This window comes from Hemicordylus capensis, chromosome 1, assembly GCF_027244095.1.
Source record: "Hemicordylus capensis ecotype Gifberg chromosome 1, rHemCap1.1.pri, whole genome shotgun sequence".
Lineage (NCBI taxonomy): Eukaryota > Metazoa > Chordata > Lepidosauria > Squamata > Cordylidae > Hemicordylus > Hemicordylus capensis.
In genome coordinates, this window is record NC_069657.1 from 73,589,570 (window position 1) to 73,607,984 (window position 18,415).

Genomic DNA, 18,415 nt, shown 5'->3' on the forward strand with positions numbered 1-18,415 from the left:
TTTTTGGAAGTACAAGTATACGATGTCAACCGGATCACATGCCTGTTGACACTCTCAAAGAACTCCAAAAGGTAGGTGAGGCAAGACTTTCCCTTGCAGAAGCCATGCTGGTTCTCCTTCAACAAGGCCTTTTCTTCTATATGTTTAACAATTTTGTCCTTAAGAATGCCTTCCATGAATTTATCCGGCACCGAAGTTAAGCTAATCGGCCTGTAATCTCTCAGATCCCGCCCCCCCCCCCCCGGACCCTTTTTTGAAAACTGGAGTCCAGTCCTCTGGTACAGAGCCTGATTGTAGGGACAAGTTATATATTTTTGCTAGGAGATCGGCAATTTCACATTTGAGTTCCTTCACAACTCTTGTGTGGATGCCATCTGACTTTGGCGATTTCTTCATTTTTAGTTTTTCAAGACAGTTTAGAACATCTTCACTTGTCACCTCAAATTGGCCCAGTTCTTCAGCCACTAAACCTGAAAATCTCAATTCCAGAGAGGGTATATGGTCAGTATCCTCCGCCATGAAGACAGTTGCAAAGAACTCATTCAGCTTCTCTGCAATCTCTTTATCCTCCTTAATAATCCCTTTCACACCTTCATCATCTAAAGGTCTAACCACCTGCCTGGCCAATTTTCTGCTTCTGATATATTCAAAGATATTTTTGTTATTCCCCTTGACATTTCTAGCTATATGCTCCTCAGACTTTCTTTTTGCATCCCTAATTGTCTCCTTGCATTCCTTTTGCCAGAGTTTATGTTCCTTTCTGTTTTCTTCATTTGGTTAGGACATCCATTTTCTGAAAGAAGTCATCTTCCCTTTTATAGCTTCCCTGACTCTACTTGTTAGCCACACTGGCATCCTCCTGAACTTGGTGGTACATTTCCTCCTTCTTGGTATACATTCCGACTGAGCTTCTAGTGTTGTAGTTTTAAATAAGTTCCATGCTTTCTGGAGTGATTTGACCCTCCTGACTTTCCCTTCCAACTTCCTTCTTACCAGTCCCCTCATTTTTTGATGATTGAGGCTTGTTTTAGAACATTAAGAAGCAGGCCAAGCTTCTGAAGAGTAACCAAGGGAAGACCCAAATTTAAAACTTCTATGCAGAGGAGTTAAATGGTAAATAACACACTTTTCTTGCATATCACCAGCTTCAGCAGCAGGAAGAAGAGAGAGGAAGTGAGTGTTCCACCTGCCCTGTTTCACCTTACCCTGGAAAGTGGTGAATAGAGCTTGTGGTAAGTGCCAGCAGCTAACCCCCTGCTTTCCTGTGGCTCTCTCTGACAGCAAGCTTTCTGCAGCCCTATGTTGGTGGCCGAGCTGTAGCTCCTAGGAGGAGGACCCAGACTGCTGACTCAGCGGTTTCTGCTGGGTCCTGCATAATTCCTAGGCTGTCAGTATAAAATAGCATGCTACCCTGGGCAGCGAGCTCACCATCGGTGGGGTTGCCACCAAAGGGGCGACACCAAAGGGAGTCACCGCTTTGGGAACCACAAGGGCAAGGGCTCCTCTGATAGCTGGAAGTAATTTTTTAAGCTGTTTTAATTATGTACCTGAGTGAGGATGTGTACCTGGGGAGAGCTGGGGCTGCTTCAGTTAGAGCAGTCATCCCCAAACTGCGGCCCTCCAGATGTTGCTGAACTACAATTCCCAGCATCCCTAGACACAATCTTTTGTGGCTGGGTATGCTGGAAGTTGTAGTTCAGCAACATCTGGAGGGCCGCAGTTTGGGGATGCCTGAATTAGAATGATTAAGGGTAGGGGAAGGTATGGCGTGGGATCTCATTTACATCAGAAGAGGGGAAGAGTGGTTCAACATCAAATTCCTATCCCTTCTTCTGGTTATTCCCATAATGGGAGGGTTCCTGGCCTGCAGGTGCTGCTATTTTAGGCCAGGTCAGTCCAGAATAAGATCTCTATTACCCATGATTTAATTGTGGAGGAAGGGGCTGACCTGGTTTGTATTATGGAGACCTGGGTGGGGGAGCTGGGAGAGATTAGTCTTTCCCAGCTATGTTAACCTGGATATTTAGTGCAGCATCAGCATAGGCTGGAAGGCCAGTGTGTGTGTGGTAGGGGGCGGTCATTGTAATCCATAAAAGCCCTATTTTCCTTTCTAGGCCCTCTATCCAAGTAAATGATGGCTCAGAATGTTTGTACCTGGTGTTGGGCTCTCAGGACAGAGTGGGGATTCTGTTGGTGTACTGCCCACCCTGCTGCCCAGGTGTCTCCCTGCCTGAGCTCATGGAGTTGGTCTCAGATTTGGTGTTTGGACTCCCAGAATGATTGTTCTGGGTGACTTCAACATTCATGCTGATACTGCCTTTTCTAGGGCAGATCAGGATTTCATGGCTGCCATGGGGCTGTCCCAACATGATGTTGGCCCAACACATGAATTGTGGCATACTCTGGATCTGGTTTTTTCGACTGGACAGGGGGATGGTGATTTGAAAGTGCGGGATAGGTTATCTATGCCCTTGGCATGGTCAGGTCACTTCTGAGGTTTAGAGTCTTAGCAGCTACACCTCTCTGCAAGGGTGAGGGACCCGTAAAAATGGTCCACACCCAAAGACTGACGGACTCTGGTCGATTCCTGAAGGCTCTGGAGGATTTTTCAGCTGGTATGGGAGGCGCTCCTGTCGAAGTTCTAGTTGTTCTCTGGAATGGAGAGGTGGCTTGGGCAGTCAACAGGATCACTCCCAAGTGCTCTCTCCCACAAAGCAGAGCTATGCAGAACCTTAGTATACATCTGAGCTGAGGGCAATGAAGCAAGCTGGAAGAAAACACGGGTTGAGTCTGAGTGAAGACAGTTTAGAGCTCATTATTGAGCCTACTTTGTGGCAGTGATGGAACAGAAGAAACACTTTTTTTCATCCACCATTGCTTCCTCTCAATGTCGTCCAGAGGGGCTCTTCTGGGTGGTGTGGTGCCTTTTGAAATTTGGCCCTGGGCAGGATGCATTAGAACCCCCAGCAGCACACTGTGACACATTGGCACAGCTCTTTGAGGATAAAGTTGCTTGCATTTGCCATGAATTGGACACTATGGCTGATGCAGGATCAATGGGAGAGACGCCCAGAGTAAAACTTGGTGTAGTTTTGCTGGAGGAGTTTCAATTATTGGTCCCCGAGGCTGTGGACAAGGTGTTTAATAAGGATGTGCAAATCAATTCAGGCACAAAATGATTTGTACCCGAATCTTGCTGATTCAGGTAATTTGTAGAAAAAACAAATCACCCCTGTGCTCAATTGCCCGGATTCGGGTACAAAACAAATCACCTCAGATTCGGAGATTCGGACCTCCATTTTGTGGCCAAAGTGGGACCCAAGTTTGAGAACCACTGATTTGGGCTTTAGCTTCTGATACACCTCTGTGAATGTGTTTCCACTCGCTTTTTAAAAAGCTGCCTCCTGCAGCTCTGTTGTGTGCCTGTGCACAGTACTCAGAATTAAGACCCACTGAGTTCAGTGGTGTTTTACTCCCAGGGAAGTCAGCCCACGCTTGTAGTCATTGCCTCATAATGTGCTGGGTTGCTCTGTATGTTTGTTTTATGATGGTGCTGTTTCTCTGTTTCCTTTTTGTAATTCAGATGCACTAAAGATCTAGTAGGAACTGCATTGTGGCTGAGATTTCTCAGTTAACTCCTCATGGCAGGATAAATCTAATTGCCACTAAATGCTGGGGTGAGAATGAAAAAAGTTGGGATGGTGGGAGGAAAAATATGCAGGCTTTATTTTACTCTTATGAAGTTGTGGTTGTCTAGTCTACTTTAGAAGTTATGCTGGTATTATGTGGTAAATAAATGATGCAAGAGCCCTCTTGTACAAGTGACTAAGACTGAATGAAAAACGTCCTAGCAAAATTTTGTTCTTGTTGAACTTGCTCTGTAAAATTGCTTCTTTGTGGGGAAAACTATGCAGAATGACTCCAATTTAACAAAATAAGTAGGACTTACTACATTTACTATGTTGTGAGTTCTTAGCATGTACTTCATCCTTGAAATTGTGGCAAGGTGAACAAAGTGTTTTCTGTACTTTAGACTTTGATAGGACTTGACTCAAAAATGGACTGCTGTTGTAGAAGCTGAAAGTATTTGAGAATAACTTCTAAACTGGGTAGTGAAAATAACAATGTTGTGTAGATGAGTGTTTATGTTTAAAGATAACTGGTGCAGAAAGCTTTCTGCTCTGCTAGAACTCTAGATAGAACATTGTGTTTTCATCTATAAAGGTACTGTCCTGTTTACAATTTGAACTCTATGGTTAAGGGACAAAAACTCCATGTTGCAATTCAGATGATCATCTAATCCCATAATAGTTACTCCCCCACATTCCAAATCCTACATTACATCTAGTATTTAAACGGGACAGAACCCAGGATTGGATCTTCCAGTTATATAAGTGGGAATTTTGGGCACATTTCCCCATCTCTTTCTGCCTGAGGTGGAGAGTTGTGAAAGAGTCCTTTTAATATCTGCCACACTAACTAACACAGGTGGCAAATGTGCTGCTTACAAGTTCTACCCACTTTCTGGTATAAAATAAATGTGAAAAACTGTGGGTGTGTATTTGAGTTTCAAACTTTCTTTCTTTCTTCCTTTCTTCCTTTATGCAGTGTGAGGGGAAAGGGCGGGGCATTCACCAAGGAAAAGCCTTAAGGGTCACACACACCTTGTCTTCATTCCCGCATCTTCCAGAGCCTCACTTACAGCCTCTTCAGTCACTCCCTCTGCCTCCCACATTTATCCCTGCTAGGATCTGAGAGAACATTTTGCTCAGGAAGATCCCAGTCATAAGAACATAAGAACAGTCCTGCTGGATCAGGCCCAAGGCCCATCTAGTCCAGCATCCTGTTTCGCACAGTGGCCCACCAGATGCCGCCGGAAGCCACAGGCAGGAGTTGAGGGCATGCCCTCTCTCCTGCCATTACTCCCCTGCAACTGGTACTCAGAGGCATCCTGCCTTTGAGGCTGGAGGTGGCCCACAGCCATCCGACTGGTAGCCATTGATAGACCTCTCCTCCATGAAGTTATCCAAGCCCCTCTTAAAGCCATCCAGGTTGTTGGCTGTCACCACATCCTGTGGCAGAGAATTCCACAAGTAGATCACGCATTGTGTGAAAAAGGACTTCCGTTTGTTGGTCCTAGACCTCCTGGCAATCAATTTCATGGAGTGACCCCTGGTTCTAGTGTTGTGTGAGAGGGAAAATAATTTCTCTCTCCACTTTCTCCACACCATGCATGATTGTATAGACCTCTATCATGTCTCCCCGCAGTCATCTTTTTTCTAAACTAAAAAGCCCCAGGTGTTGTAGTCTTGCCTCATAAGAAAGGTGCTCTAGGCCCCTGATCATCTTGGTTGCCCTCTTCTGTACCATTTCCAGTTCAACAATGTCCTTTTTAAGATGTGGTGACCAGAATTGTATGCAGTACTCCAAGTGTGGTTGGAGGGTGAGGTTGAGGGTGAAAGACTGAAACAGAGAGAATGCAAGTGGAGAGATACCAAGGTAATGTAGGGGAAGCCAGACCACTAGGCAGGTCACTCAGGGCATAGGGGCCAGGATTCATATGAATTCGCCCTTCATATTAGGCTATCAAGCCATTGATCTTGAAGATGTCCAGCAGTCCCTTTTGCAAAGAGAAGCCTCCCTTATCTTTACATACCAGACGTTGGAGCAGTTTGGGCTCAATACCAGTTTAGACCTGACTTGTTATTTATAGGACTACCTCACCCTTATTTCTCTGACCTTTGGGTCCAATACCCATCTGGATCTGCCCTGTTATCCATAGGACTGTTCCACCCTTAGTTCCTGTATTTCGTATAGGGGATGCATACCCCGTGATTCTTTTGCCCTTTGTCGACCAGCATCCACTATTCTAGTTTCCCTTCGGCTCCTGACAGGTACTGCATGTCTCTTTCCCTTTTTAGGCTTGTTTTCACTTGTTTTGCCTCCTCCTTTCCTCCTTCTCATTACACGTCTTTATACCCGTCTCAATTAGGCAGGATTTATGGTTCTGTTATGCCAGTTCAGTGTTGTAATTGTCTCAGCTCTCTGCAGCTCATTTTTGTTGACTCTGTTTTTAATGATTGTTAGGGAACTTATGATCTGCCAACATGTTCCAATTTATTTTCTGCTGAGTCACTTACATGCAGGTGCACATGTCTGACCTTGATTCAGATGACGTTGCACCTTGCACGCAGCTGTAGGGAGTCTCTATAAGACTAGTATAAATTTGAGAAGTTTACACGAGTATATACGCTTGACTGCACAGATAGGCTCTGGCTAGCCTGAGAAGTGAGTTATTGATGTTAGAGAAGGTTTGTATGTATTTTTATATCGGGATATTTCCCCTTGTAGTGTTCTGTTTGTTGGGACTTATGCTTGGCTGACTGTATTTACGCTTGATATCCAATAGGCTGATGAAGCTATCTTGCGAAACAGCTTGCATGAATATCCGGACAGAGCCGTATACCTGATTGGATATACATATTTCAACATATGAAGTTTGCATTTATCTACAATGGCATGTGGAGGCTGAGGCTGAGATTTATGGAACTTATATTCTACTGAGGCAACACTCACAGCTGGACTCATCTTTGGAACTTGCATTTCTTAACCACTGCACAGATGTTATTGAGTCTACACCACTGTATAATATCATCTGGCAGCTGTGCTCAGACATTACTTTCCTTTTGTCCCTCAGTACTGGCTGTGTTACTGGTTTCTAATTCTTCTTTGTTACTCTGTTTTTGCCTCTCCTTGGTCATTGGTCCATGTTTAGGTTTTTCATCCTTCCATGTTTTTTGCTTTTTGCTTTTTATAGATGTTCACAGGTTTGAGGCTATTTACCCCAGTTTTCCAGCTCTTTATGTATTTCTTGGCTTTTTTCCCCAGTTATTTTTTGATGTTAGCCAGTTAGGTACAGTCAGCTCAGAGCCTTGCCTACCTCATTAGTTCTTCAGCAGCCCCACATTTGCCTTGTTTAGGAGTATCTCCACTAGATGGTTTTAACCTTCCTGTGTGGCAGGGACAGTGTGGGCTGGGTGGTAAGTTAGTGGGAGTTAACATCGCTGAGCGCCCTTGGGCAGTTAAAAGGGTAGATTGGTCAATCGGTCCCTTGTGGTTTTGGCAGCCCAGGGATGTTGATTTGCCATGAAACCTGTTTCAGGGCTTCACAAACCTCAGGGCTGTGTGGTGCGGGGTGTGTGAAGACCTAGAAGTTGTCCAGCCCCCTTTGGGGGTGACTATGAAGGGAATGAAGCGGTTTTCACTTGCTTCTTTTCTGAGTCAGGGTGTGTCGCCACGCAAGACATGGGGAAGGACTGGTAAGTCTGGACCCAGCCTTTGGTAGGCCCGCACTGTCGGGGGGTGGAGTGATGACCCTCCTACAATCCATTAATTGGAGCTGATCTGATTAATAAAGTGGTGGCCCTTACACCCATCATTATGTTTTATGCGTCTTTCTTGGGACTGGGGTTTGGGGACAATGCCCCTCCTGAGGCCTCATGCCTATGGGAGGGTGATTTGTCCCACCCCCTCATCAGCCAGTCCCAAGAGCAGAGAGGATTGGCTATCAGCTAAGTGGGGACAGGGTTTGGATGGCCGTTCAGGCAGCCACCAGCTCCCGGAGTTCAGTTGGGTGTTTTAGTGTTTCCTTCCCTCCCTTCCCTAGGGGCAGAGCGGGCTTTGGCTGGTCGTCCTGTTTTGGGCCGAGTAGGAATTTCTGGCTTTCAGTGCATTGGCCTTGTTGGGAGTCTTTTTGCCTACTCCGCTCTGCTTTTCCTAGTTGTAGATAGTTCAGATCACAGATTGGCAGGGACAGGGTAGGCTGGGTTGTAAGTCAATGGGAGTTAACATCAGTGAGCTCCCTTGAGCAGTTAAAAGGGTAGATTGGTCAATCGGTCCCTTGTGGTTTCGGCCCAGGGATGCTGATTCACCACAAAACCTGCTTCAGGGCTTCACAAACCTCAGGGCTGCATGGCGCGGGGTGTGTGAAGACCTAGAAACTGTCCCGCCCCCTTTGGGAAATGAAGCGGGTTTCACCTGCTTCTTTTCTGAGTCAGGGTGTGTTGCCCACGCAAAGTGCGGGGAAGGACTGGGAAGTCCGAACCCGGCCTTTGGTAGGCCCGCACTGTTGGGGTGTGGAGTGATGACCCTCCTACAGTCTGTTAATTGGAGTTGATTTGCTTAATAAAGTTGTGGCCCTTACACCCATAATTATGTTGTATGTGTCTTTCTAGGTACTAGGGTGTGGGGACAAAGAAGTCAATGTGTGCTTTGTTTACTTCAGAAAAGCCTTCAATTGCAACGACCATGTCAAGTAGGGATGTGCAAAAAATTTCGGGCACAGAACGATCTGTGCCCGAAACGAACAATTTTGGGTGATTCGGGGCCGAACCGAATCACCCCCGATGTCCCCCGATATTTTTCGGGTACGAGCCGAAACACCTGAATTTTGGACCCGAAAAATTCGGGTGATTGGGTTCATGGTTGATTTTTGGCGATTTTTTGAAGTTTTAGTGACTTTGGGGCAGTTTGGGGGCATAGCATGGGATCTGGGCAAAAGGAGTGGAGTGGGGTGGTAGTGCCTAATGGGTGCAGGCTACCACCCCAATTTCAGGGGGATTGGGCAAAGGGCTGATTTTTGGTAAATTTCTGAAATTTTCATGTCTTTGGGGCAGATTGGGGCAGATTGGGGCAGAAAGTGGGGCCTGGGGCAGAATAGTGGGGTGGGGTGGTAGTGCCTAATGGGTGGAGGCTACCACCCCAATTTCAGGGGGTTTGGACAAAGGGCTGATTTTTTGAGAATTTTTGAAGTTTTAGTGACTTTGGGGCAGTTTGGGGGCAGAAAGTGGATCTGCCCCAAAAGAGTGGGGTGGGGTGGTAGTGCCTAATGGGTGGAGCCTACCACCCCAATTTCAGGGGGATTGGGCAGAGGGCTGATTTTTTGGGAATATTTGAAGTTTGGGTGTCTTTGGGGCAGATTGGGGGCAGAAAGTGGATCTGCCCCAAAGGAGTGGGGTGGGCTGGTAGATAGTGCCTAATGGGTGGAGGCTACCACCCATCCCCAATTTAAGAGTGATTGGGCAGAGGGGTGAATTTTGGTGAATTTATTTTTATGAGGTTTGTCTTCATAAGGTGAAGTGTGCTAAATTGATTACTTCCTCATATTATTCATAGTAATTGAGGTGTGAAAAAGTGAAAGTGGGGTCATGATAGTTGTTTAATTGAAAAAAATCTCATTTGCTATGATAGAATGAGAATTCACACCTCAGAAAAAACTTCAAAAAACAAGAAATTGGGGTGGTAGACTCTACCCATTGGGCACTACCACCCCACCCCAAAATTTTGCCCCTGGGCCCCTTTTTACCCCCCCCGAATCGATTCGGATTCGGATTAAATCCGAATCCGAACCGAATCAAGGGTGATTCGGGTGACCCAGATTCGGGCACAAAACAGAACAGGGGTGATTCGGTTCGGGTCCGAGCCGAATCACCCGAAAACCCGAATTGCACACCCCTAATGTCAAGTTGTGGAATATCCTTAGGAAAATGGCTATCCCAGAACATGTCATTGGTCTCATGAGAAACCTATACACAGGACAGAAAGCCACGGTCCAGTCGGAACATGGTTAAACAGACTGGTTCGACATCAGCAAAGGAGTAAGACAAGGCTGTATACTTTCTCCGTATTTATTCAACTTAGATGCTGAACATATACTGAGAGAAGCTGGATTAGAAGATGATGAGCGTGGTTTTAAAGTTGGAGGAAGAAACATCAATAACCTGTGCTACGCAGATGACACTACTCTGATACCTGAGAATGCAGATGATCTGCAAGCTCTAGTAATGAAAGTCAAGTAGCACAGTGAAAAAATGGGACTACGACTAAATGAAAAGAAGACTAAACTAATGACAACGGGTACAGCAACCAGCCTCAGAATTGATGATAAAGACATTGAAGTGGTGGATAGCTTCTGCCTTTTAGAATGGACCAACAGTAAAGAATCCAGCAGTCAAGAAATATGCCGCAGACTAGCACTTGGTAGGGTTGCAATGAAGGCCTTGGAAAGAATATTTAGAAACCATGAAGTGTCTATACCCACAGAGATTAGAATTGTCCTGACAATGGTTTTCCCCGTGATACTCTATGGATGCAAAAGCTGGACTTTGAAGAGGCAAGATAGGAAAAGTATTGACATTTTTGAACTTTGGTGCCAGAGAAGACTTTTGAGGATACCATGGATACAGGGGCATATTTAGGGTAGGGCAGGCAGGCCACATGCCCCGGGCGCCACTTGAAGGGGGACACCATTTTCTAAAATTATTTTTTTTAAAAATAAGGCTGCTTAAAACAAAATAGCCACCGTGCTATTTCAGGCTGCTGAAAACAAAATAGCCACCGCGCATGCTCAAATGGCATCTGTGAGGCCCTAGGTCATGCCAGGACTCACAGAGGCCATTTGAGCATGCACGGTGGTCATTTGGTTTTCAGTGGCCATTTTAAAAAAATAAAAATAAAAAATGGCCACCGCACATGCTCAAATGGTCCCTGTGAGGCCCTAGAGGCCAGCAGGGGGAGGGGGACCTTTTCAGACCCCCCCATGGCCTTTAAGAAGCCCCCCAAAGGGGCTACAGGTTACAAAAAATTCATTTAATATAATATGTCACTGTACACATATTTAGTTTGGCACTATGTACAGAGAATCAGGGCTTGTGAATACTGAGCTGAAGCTTATGAGCTAGGATTGTATTCATTTCCTCTTATTTTGCTTCTTGTGATAAGTGAGTTAAATGTGATGTCTTAATAATATGACTATTAATGGTGAGTTCATCTTTGAATCAGTGTGGAATCCTTACTATTAAGGCCCACTGGGAGTTTCTTGCTCTCTTTCTCTCATTTTAACTGTCTTTCTGAAATACTAGAATATATTCCAAGCAGTGACACAGTTTACTCTGCATATCCTTTAATTATTCACAGAGTATCTGGGAAAAGTCAAATTCTCCATTTATTTTTACAACTTATGTAATAGTGATGCTACAATGCATAGTAGAGAATTAGACAGGCAATTCTGTTTAGTTTTCTACTAAAACTAAAGTACACCTCCACATAGTTTTTTTGGTATTTCATGAGCCCCAGCATACTGAAATTTGTAGTTTTCCAGCATTTTTTGGTCTGGCTACGTCCACTGCTAAATAGTTTTTGAAATATTAAAAGATTAACAAACTTGACTTGTATTTTTGAGCTATTATTATGGTAAAGTTATCTGAAAGATGGGTGTCAGATGTTTGGACAGGGGGTGCAATTTCAGTGCTTGCCCTAGGCACTATTTTCCCTAGATACGCCTCTGCATGGATAGCCAGGAAAACAAACAAATTGATCATAGAACAAAACAAACCAGAATTTTCATTTGAGGCACAAATAACCAGGCTCAAACTATCATACTTCGGACACATTAGACGAAGACCCAGCTCCCCTGAGAAGTCCATAATGTTGGGGAAAGTTGAAGGAAAGAGAAGAAGAGAATGACCAGCAGCAAGGTGGATGGACTCGATTACGACAGCAATGAATGCATCACTGAGCGATCTTAAAGGCCATGTTGAAGACAGATCAACCTAGAGAGAATCTATCTATGTGGTTACTAAGAGTTGACACCTACTTGACGGCACTTAATCAATCAATCAATCAATCAAGATATTTCAATCCAATATGGAATAGTTTAGAGCAAGGCTAGTTATGCTACTTGACTTTGATTCTGTGCTGTGTGCATTCTTTTGAATGTCATTTAACAGCCCTATATAAACGTTGGATGAGATGAAATTTGCATGCAGAATTTGTTATCAAAAAGCTTTACTGCAGAACAATAAAAGGGTGTGGTGATGAAACCTGCATGTTTTGCTCTAAGCTGCCTGACAGAATGAAGAGAAAGCAGGAAGACAAATGACAAGTCATGGCAACATCGCTGCTGGTATGCTGTTTGCTTCCTATGTCACAGGATTTTTCTAAACATGTAGATTAGCTCACACTCACATGAGGGCAGAGACCTGTTGTTGAGTTTGTAACAATTCAGACTACAGATGGGATATAGTATTGCATGCCTCAGTTCTTTTCCATGTAAAAAAAAAAGATCCCTGCACTGCAAAATTAATGTATCAGAGAGCAATTATCATGCCTAGCTCTTTCTCTGACATACTAGGTTGCTTCATAGAGGGTTCCTTTATCCTACGTGTGTGTGTGTGTGTGTGTGTGTGTGTGTGTGTGTGTGTGTGTATCCCATCAACTTTGCAATGCTTGGACCAATATAAACCAAACTGGATACAGCTGTAGGGACACATAGACATGCCTCAATGGCATAATTTGTGGTGATGTCATCCACCCCGATCCAAAATAGTGGTTGCATAAATGTTTGAGGTGCAAGTGAGCTAACTTGTGGACCACCTAACCAATTTGAACCACATTTGGTACAGTTGTAGTGAGTGACACACAGTGACACCTCAATGGTGTAGTTTATAATGATGTAATCCACCCCAATCCAAGATGGCAGATGTGTGAACATTTGAATTGCAAGAGGGCTAACTTGTAAACCGCCTATCTGATTTAAGCCTAATTTGGTACAATTGTAATGAGTGACACACAGGGACACCTCAAGGCTGTAGTTTGTAATGATGTCCTCCACCCTGATTCAAGATGGTGGACACATGAACATTTGAGGCACTAGTGGGAACCTTTTGGGACCAAATTTGGTACAGTTGTAGGGACACCTCAGATGCATAGTTTGTGATGCTGTTATCCACCCCAATGGAAGTTGGCGGATGCCTGAACGTTTGAAGCTCAAGTGGGCTAACTTGTGAACTGCCTAAATGATTTGGGCCAAATTTAGTTCAGTTGTAGGGATAATGAAAGGAAAGTAGGCATATTAGTTCTTACTAGAACAACTTATTTAATAGTGGGGAAGTACTGAAAGATGTCATTCCCCACCTACAGTATGAACTGGTTCAATCCCAGCAAAATGTAATTATTCTTAATGTGTTTGCTGGCTCTAAACATTCTATTTTGAATTAACAGAATCAGATTCAAAACAGTGATCTGGAATTTACCTCCCTTAGACCTCAGTAAACAGATCCAACTGGTCAGCTGCATACCTCAGTACAATGGTCTTGTTTTTGTATGTCTTTCACCTCAATCTAAGCCCATTTACTTCATTTATTAGTGAAGTTCATCACCAAATAAGTGTGTCTAGAAGTACAGCTTCCATAATATTTCATGGAATGAATAAACCAGCCTGACTGTACATTCTGCAGCTATACATACATAACACATATCTGGAAAACTGTATTTATTTTATTTATTGTTCCATTTCTATACCACTTTTCATTAAAATAACCCCAAAGCCATTTACAATGTAATTAAAACAATAGACAATTAAAATACAAATTAAAAGTACAAATATTAAATATAGAAATAATATATCTCTATTGAAAAATTGTATAAAACAATAACAGAAAAAACACAAAACAACAGCAGTAAAAACTGTACTCTCATATAAAAGCCTGGGTGAAGAACCACTTTTTTACTTGTTTTCTAAAAGCTGTGATGGAGGAGAGGATGCCTGCCAGGAGAGGATATCTATATTAATCATTTGTTATTAAAAGCAGAAAATTCAACCTACCTTTCATATAACAGATGTGAGATTCTGGAATCTTCTTCATCCGCCGACCCATAAAGAATTTGCTTCCAAAATCCTCAGAACGAATATAGGCCCCATATTTTAGTACACCAACCTCAAAGGGAGTAAATTCCATCCATTCTGCAACATGACAAGACAAACTTTAGCTCAAATTAATGATTTATTTTGTGTAGTGTGGGTTTCTGTTTGTCCTAGTGTTTGAATCTAAATTAGTTTCATAATTAGAGCAAATAAATTAACATGAAAATTTAATGAATAAATTAACATTTTAAAAAGGAAACCTGGAGAAAACTTTATATCATGACATACGGTGTTCAGATCGATCACACAGTTACCTTTAAATGCTGTTGACTAATGAGTTAGCTTGTGTTTAATTTGAGAAATAATTCACATTATTGTGAATGCTGAACAGTGCTTCAACACTCTTGAAGCAGCATCCCCATGAAAAATTCTCTCTCCTCTCCAGATATATTGACCTTATGTCATGAAGTTATAGGGGTTGTTCTCACGACCAGCCCTACCCAGATAGGACAGTGCTAGCCCAAGCAGAGCTGTTCATGAGAAGTGCCTCCACTGAGTAGCCTGGGTTTGAAACCTGGGCTAAAAGTGAGGTAGGAGGACACGTGTACATCTCCTACCTGGTCGTGTGGGCGAGCAGGCTACCAACCATACAGGCTGAGGGGAAGGAGTGCCCACAATATATCCCAGCGTGCTGTGCTGCTTATACCGTGCATTGTGGGATATCTGACGGCTGGGCTGCCGCTCCCCCATCTCCTGCTTGCTGTGCTGATCACCACCGCACCACTATTGTGGCTGCATGAGTGATGCAGCCCTCTGCGGGCTCAGATTGTGTGGGGGAGAAGGCAGTTAAGCTCCTGACTTCCCACCATCGCTCCCCAGCCCTAGTGACTACGGTTATGTGAACAACTGTATTATGTTATATGCTTCCCCATTCCTACCCGATATTATTGGCTGCCCTTGTCAAGGCCAGGAGGGAAATTCAGCAGTACAACATTGTCCACAATATATAGTTCTGCCCTTAACCTTTTCCCATTTTTGAACTCAATACACCGCAGCTTTTTTTAGTCAATATGGGAAATTTGTATATGACAACGTATTCGAATGATACTTCTAAAAGATTTATATATTACAAGTCTGACTACAAACAACTACAAATATTTATATACCACTTTTCACAGAATAATTAATGGTGACCTAAACTGTGTAGTTCAAAAGAGAAGGCTATGTTTCCAAGTGAAATTTTACCAGCACACTGGAGAAAATGATTCAAGAACTATTTCTTTCAGCAAAAATGGCATTCTACAGTTTGAATGGGGACATGGTTACCTCTGTATGGAAATTTTTTGCTGTATTTGTACTATCAGTGATTGACATAGAGGATTTATTTATTTTAAAATAAATAAATTTGGAAATGCATCTTCTTCCACCAGTTTTCTAAAATTACTTTCTTTTTTAAAAACCAAGCTATTCTAAAATATGCTATTTTTTAAAAAGACAAAATTAGGGTTTAGGTAAAATAGATTTCTAATTCAATTTTCTAAAATTTTGGAAATCGATCAAAACTGACTTGGCACTTTCCTCATTTTCCATGCTCACCACAAAACCTGCAATTTCTGTCATGCTCCATTTTCAGGGTATCAGAATGAACAAACACCCCTCCTTCAGAATGCCAGTAGTGATTTTTTTGGGAGCTGGGGTGGAACTGGAGGTGGGGGGGATTAAAGAAGGGAGGGAGGGAGGGTGAGAGTGCTGTCATCTAAGTTTTCAGGACTAGTGAGTCTGGTGCTGACAGAACACCACAGAACAGGTCTTGAAATTACAATATCATGAAATTCTTACATGATTTTGCAACCTATTTCCCCACTGTCTTGCCATGAAAACATGAGTTTAATGCCACAGTAACCTGTCAAGTTTGACTGCCAACACAGAAATTATATTCTCACAAAGGTTGTTGCGAGGAGAAACTTAACTATGTAAGTTAACTCTGGGCTTCTTGAGGAGGAGTGGAATACAAATGTTAAAAAAAAATATGTGTGAGCACAATAGGGTTACTAATGTGAGGGCGGGGAGTACAACCTTGGGGAAAGCGGAAGATGCAGGCAGTGGTAAGAGGCTTCCCTTCACACAGAAGAGACTTTTATTCTTGGGGAAAGAGGGAAGGCTGGCAGGGAAGTGGCAAAGGCAGGGCATGTGTCCTGTTTCTAGTTGGGCCCAGCTCAATGGGAGCTAGATCTGACTTGAAATGAGGCCAGACTTTGAGTGGGGAAATTTTGCATTTCTAGCCCCCTTCTCTTTGAAGTATCACCCCATCTCCTAACACAGATACCGTTCTTCCAGGCAGTTATACCAAACTTTCCTTATTATGTGCGATTCTATCCAATTTACTCTCTCATGGGGGAAGAATGGTTGCCAGACGTACTTTTGCATAAGCTAGGCAAAAGGGGGAAAGAAAGATGCTGAATGCACATCAGAACATAAATCAGACTTCAGTGTCTGCCTATGCTGCACTACTTACAATGGGATGCACTTTACAATGCAGATTCCCACTAATAGCTACGGCAGATGATCTTTGCCCTGCTAACTTGGCAAAGAGGCATCTTTTAATGTGGTGATTCTCTTTATTTAGCAGGGGGAGAGTAACTGGCCCTATCCACCCCCAGCACAGTATTCCTCCAGTGACAGTTGCTGGTGTCTATCTTATGTTTCTTTTTAGATTGTGAGCCCTTTGGGGACAGGGGTACATCTTATTTATTTATTATTTCTCTGGAAACCACCCTGAGCCATTTTTTGAAGGGCGGTATAGAAATGAATGAATAAATGAATGAACGAACGAACATGCACTGGCCCACCTCTGTTATTCACTTCAGTTGCACAACTGCTTTTTCTGAGAAAACAATAACAAATCAGGTCTATATGTGCATAGTTTATTCAAAAAAGTAAGGAAATCCTAAACCAGGGCTGCTCAACTGTGGCTTCCCAGCTGGTTTTGGACTACAACTTCCATAATCCCCAGCCACAGTGGCCAATAGCCAGGGATTATGGGAGTTATAGGCCAACATCCGCAGGAGGGCCAAAACTGAGCAGCCCTGTCCTAGGCACACAGTGGATTTCCAATGGATGTCCAAGAGCATAGGGAGGCAAAGCAGAAAACTCCACAGCAATAAGGGAACAGATTTTGCACATTACAACGTGAGTTCCTCCCTATTCTTTGGCACCAGGCATCTTTATTTTATGATGGGGATAGGCAGTTTAGTCTTTCCAAATTGGAATATCCAGAACCAAATCCACCTTTCTACTTCATGGTTACTAGTCATTAGGCATGTGCAGTTCTGATTGTCAGAGGTTCCCTGATATCATTGCAGAATTAGCTGGATGAGAGACATTCTATCATGAGATGTGCATTCTGCCCCAAGGTAGGTAAAATTAACCCTTTCTGGATTGGAGGGCTATCAGGATGTGAAGGGAGGGGGTCTAGCAAGGCCTAGAGGCTGCTTTGGGGATAGGCCTGTAGCTCAGTGTAGAGCATCTCATTTGCATGAAGAAGGTCCATGGTTCAATCTCCAGCATCTCCGGGTAGGGCTAGGAAGGACTCCTGACTGAAACCTTGCAGAGCCACTGCCAGTCAGTGTAGACAATACTGAGCTAGATGGTCTGACTCAGTATAAGGCAGCTTCCTATGTTCCAGTGACCCCTTCTTTGCATTCTGAAGCTATGTGAGGCAAGTGCTCACATAGCTGCTGCTGCTTTGGATTTTGTATGGATATATTGTGCTTGTATTTTAAATTTTTTTTTGGTCAGATCTATGTTTTTATATTCTAGCTTAATATTGAAATTGTGTAAATTTTATAGTTTTAATTTTTCTGTGTGAACTGCCTTAGGATTGTTTTAATGAAAGATGCTATACAAATTTAATAATAAAAGAAAGTGGGATTGCAGCACCAGTGGCTCACCATGAAGCTCAGCACCCCATGACCAAAGGTCTCCAGTGCAATGAGGGTGTCATGAAAACAGTTGCCCATCATTGGATCAGAGAGCCTCAGGAATGCATGGTGAGGTTGAGCCATGTCAGCTTCCTTGCATATGCCTGTAGTAAATTGTAGAAGCCAGTCTAGCTTCTGCCCTCTGCTCTGGAAGTATGGTATAGCTCAATCTTCTCATTCTGCTCTCTGACAAAACTCCATGGAATAGAACTGGGCACTTCTGCCCATCCCTGCCAAGAGGCCATCATTACTGCCCTTTCATTTTCTTAACATTAAAAACCCCTTTCCTGTCCCCAGTACTCCTATTTATTTATTTTATTTTATTTATTTGATTTCTATACCTCCCTTCCAAAAATGGCTCAGGGAGGTTTACACAGAGAAATAATAAATAAATAAGATGGCTCCCTGTCCCCAAAGGACTCACAATCTAAAACCCTTTTTGGCTTTTTTAATATCACCAAACCACTAATTTTCTTCTCATCCCTTCCTTCTCCTACATGACCACACCTTATCTTCTTTACAATACATGGTACAGACAAGGAACCCCCAGATTTCAGCCTGTCATGGCCCAGACCTGGACTCAGATGATGGGAAAGACAGGAGGCAGAAACCATGCCTGGAGAGAGTCCCAGAAAGAGCTGCATTGCTGGAAACTTTCAAAGAAGGGGTTCCCAGGACAGCATCTGTCTTGCCCAAGGAAGTAACTGCAGCCTTCCCACCCTGGCTCCAAGGT

General features: G+C 43.5%; 1 protein-coding gene across 3 annotated transcripts in view; it reads right to left on the reverse strand.

Moving 5' to 3' along the window:
• Nucleotides 1–18,415, reverse strand: part of LOC128340806 (cytosolic phospholipase A2 epsilon-like) — an 86,072-nt gene that overhangs the window by 19,010 nt on the left and 48,647 nt on the right. For all 3 annotated transcript variants that reach the window (XM_053286525.1, XM_053286527.1, XM_053286526.1), the window contains one exon: nucleotides 13,664–13,801. In XM_053286525.1, coding sequence (XP_053142500.1) covers nucleotides 13,664–13,801 — 138 coding nt within the window. The remainder of the gene's footprint in view (nucleotides 1–13,663; nucleotides 13,802–18,415) is intronic.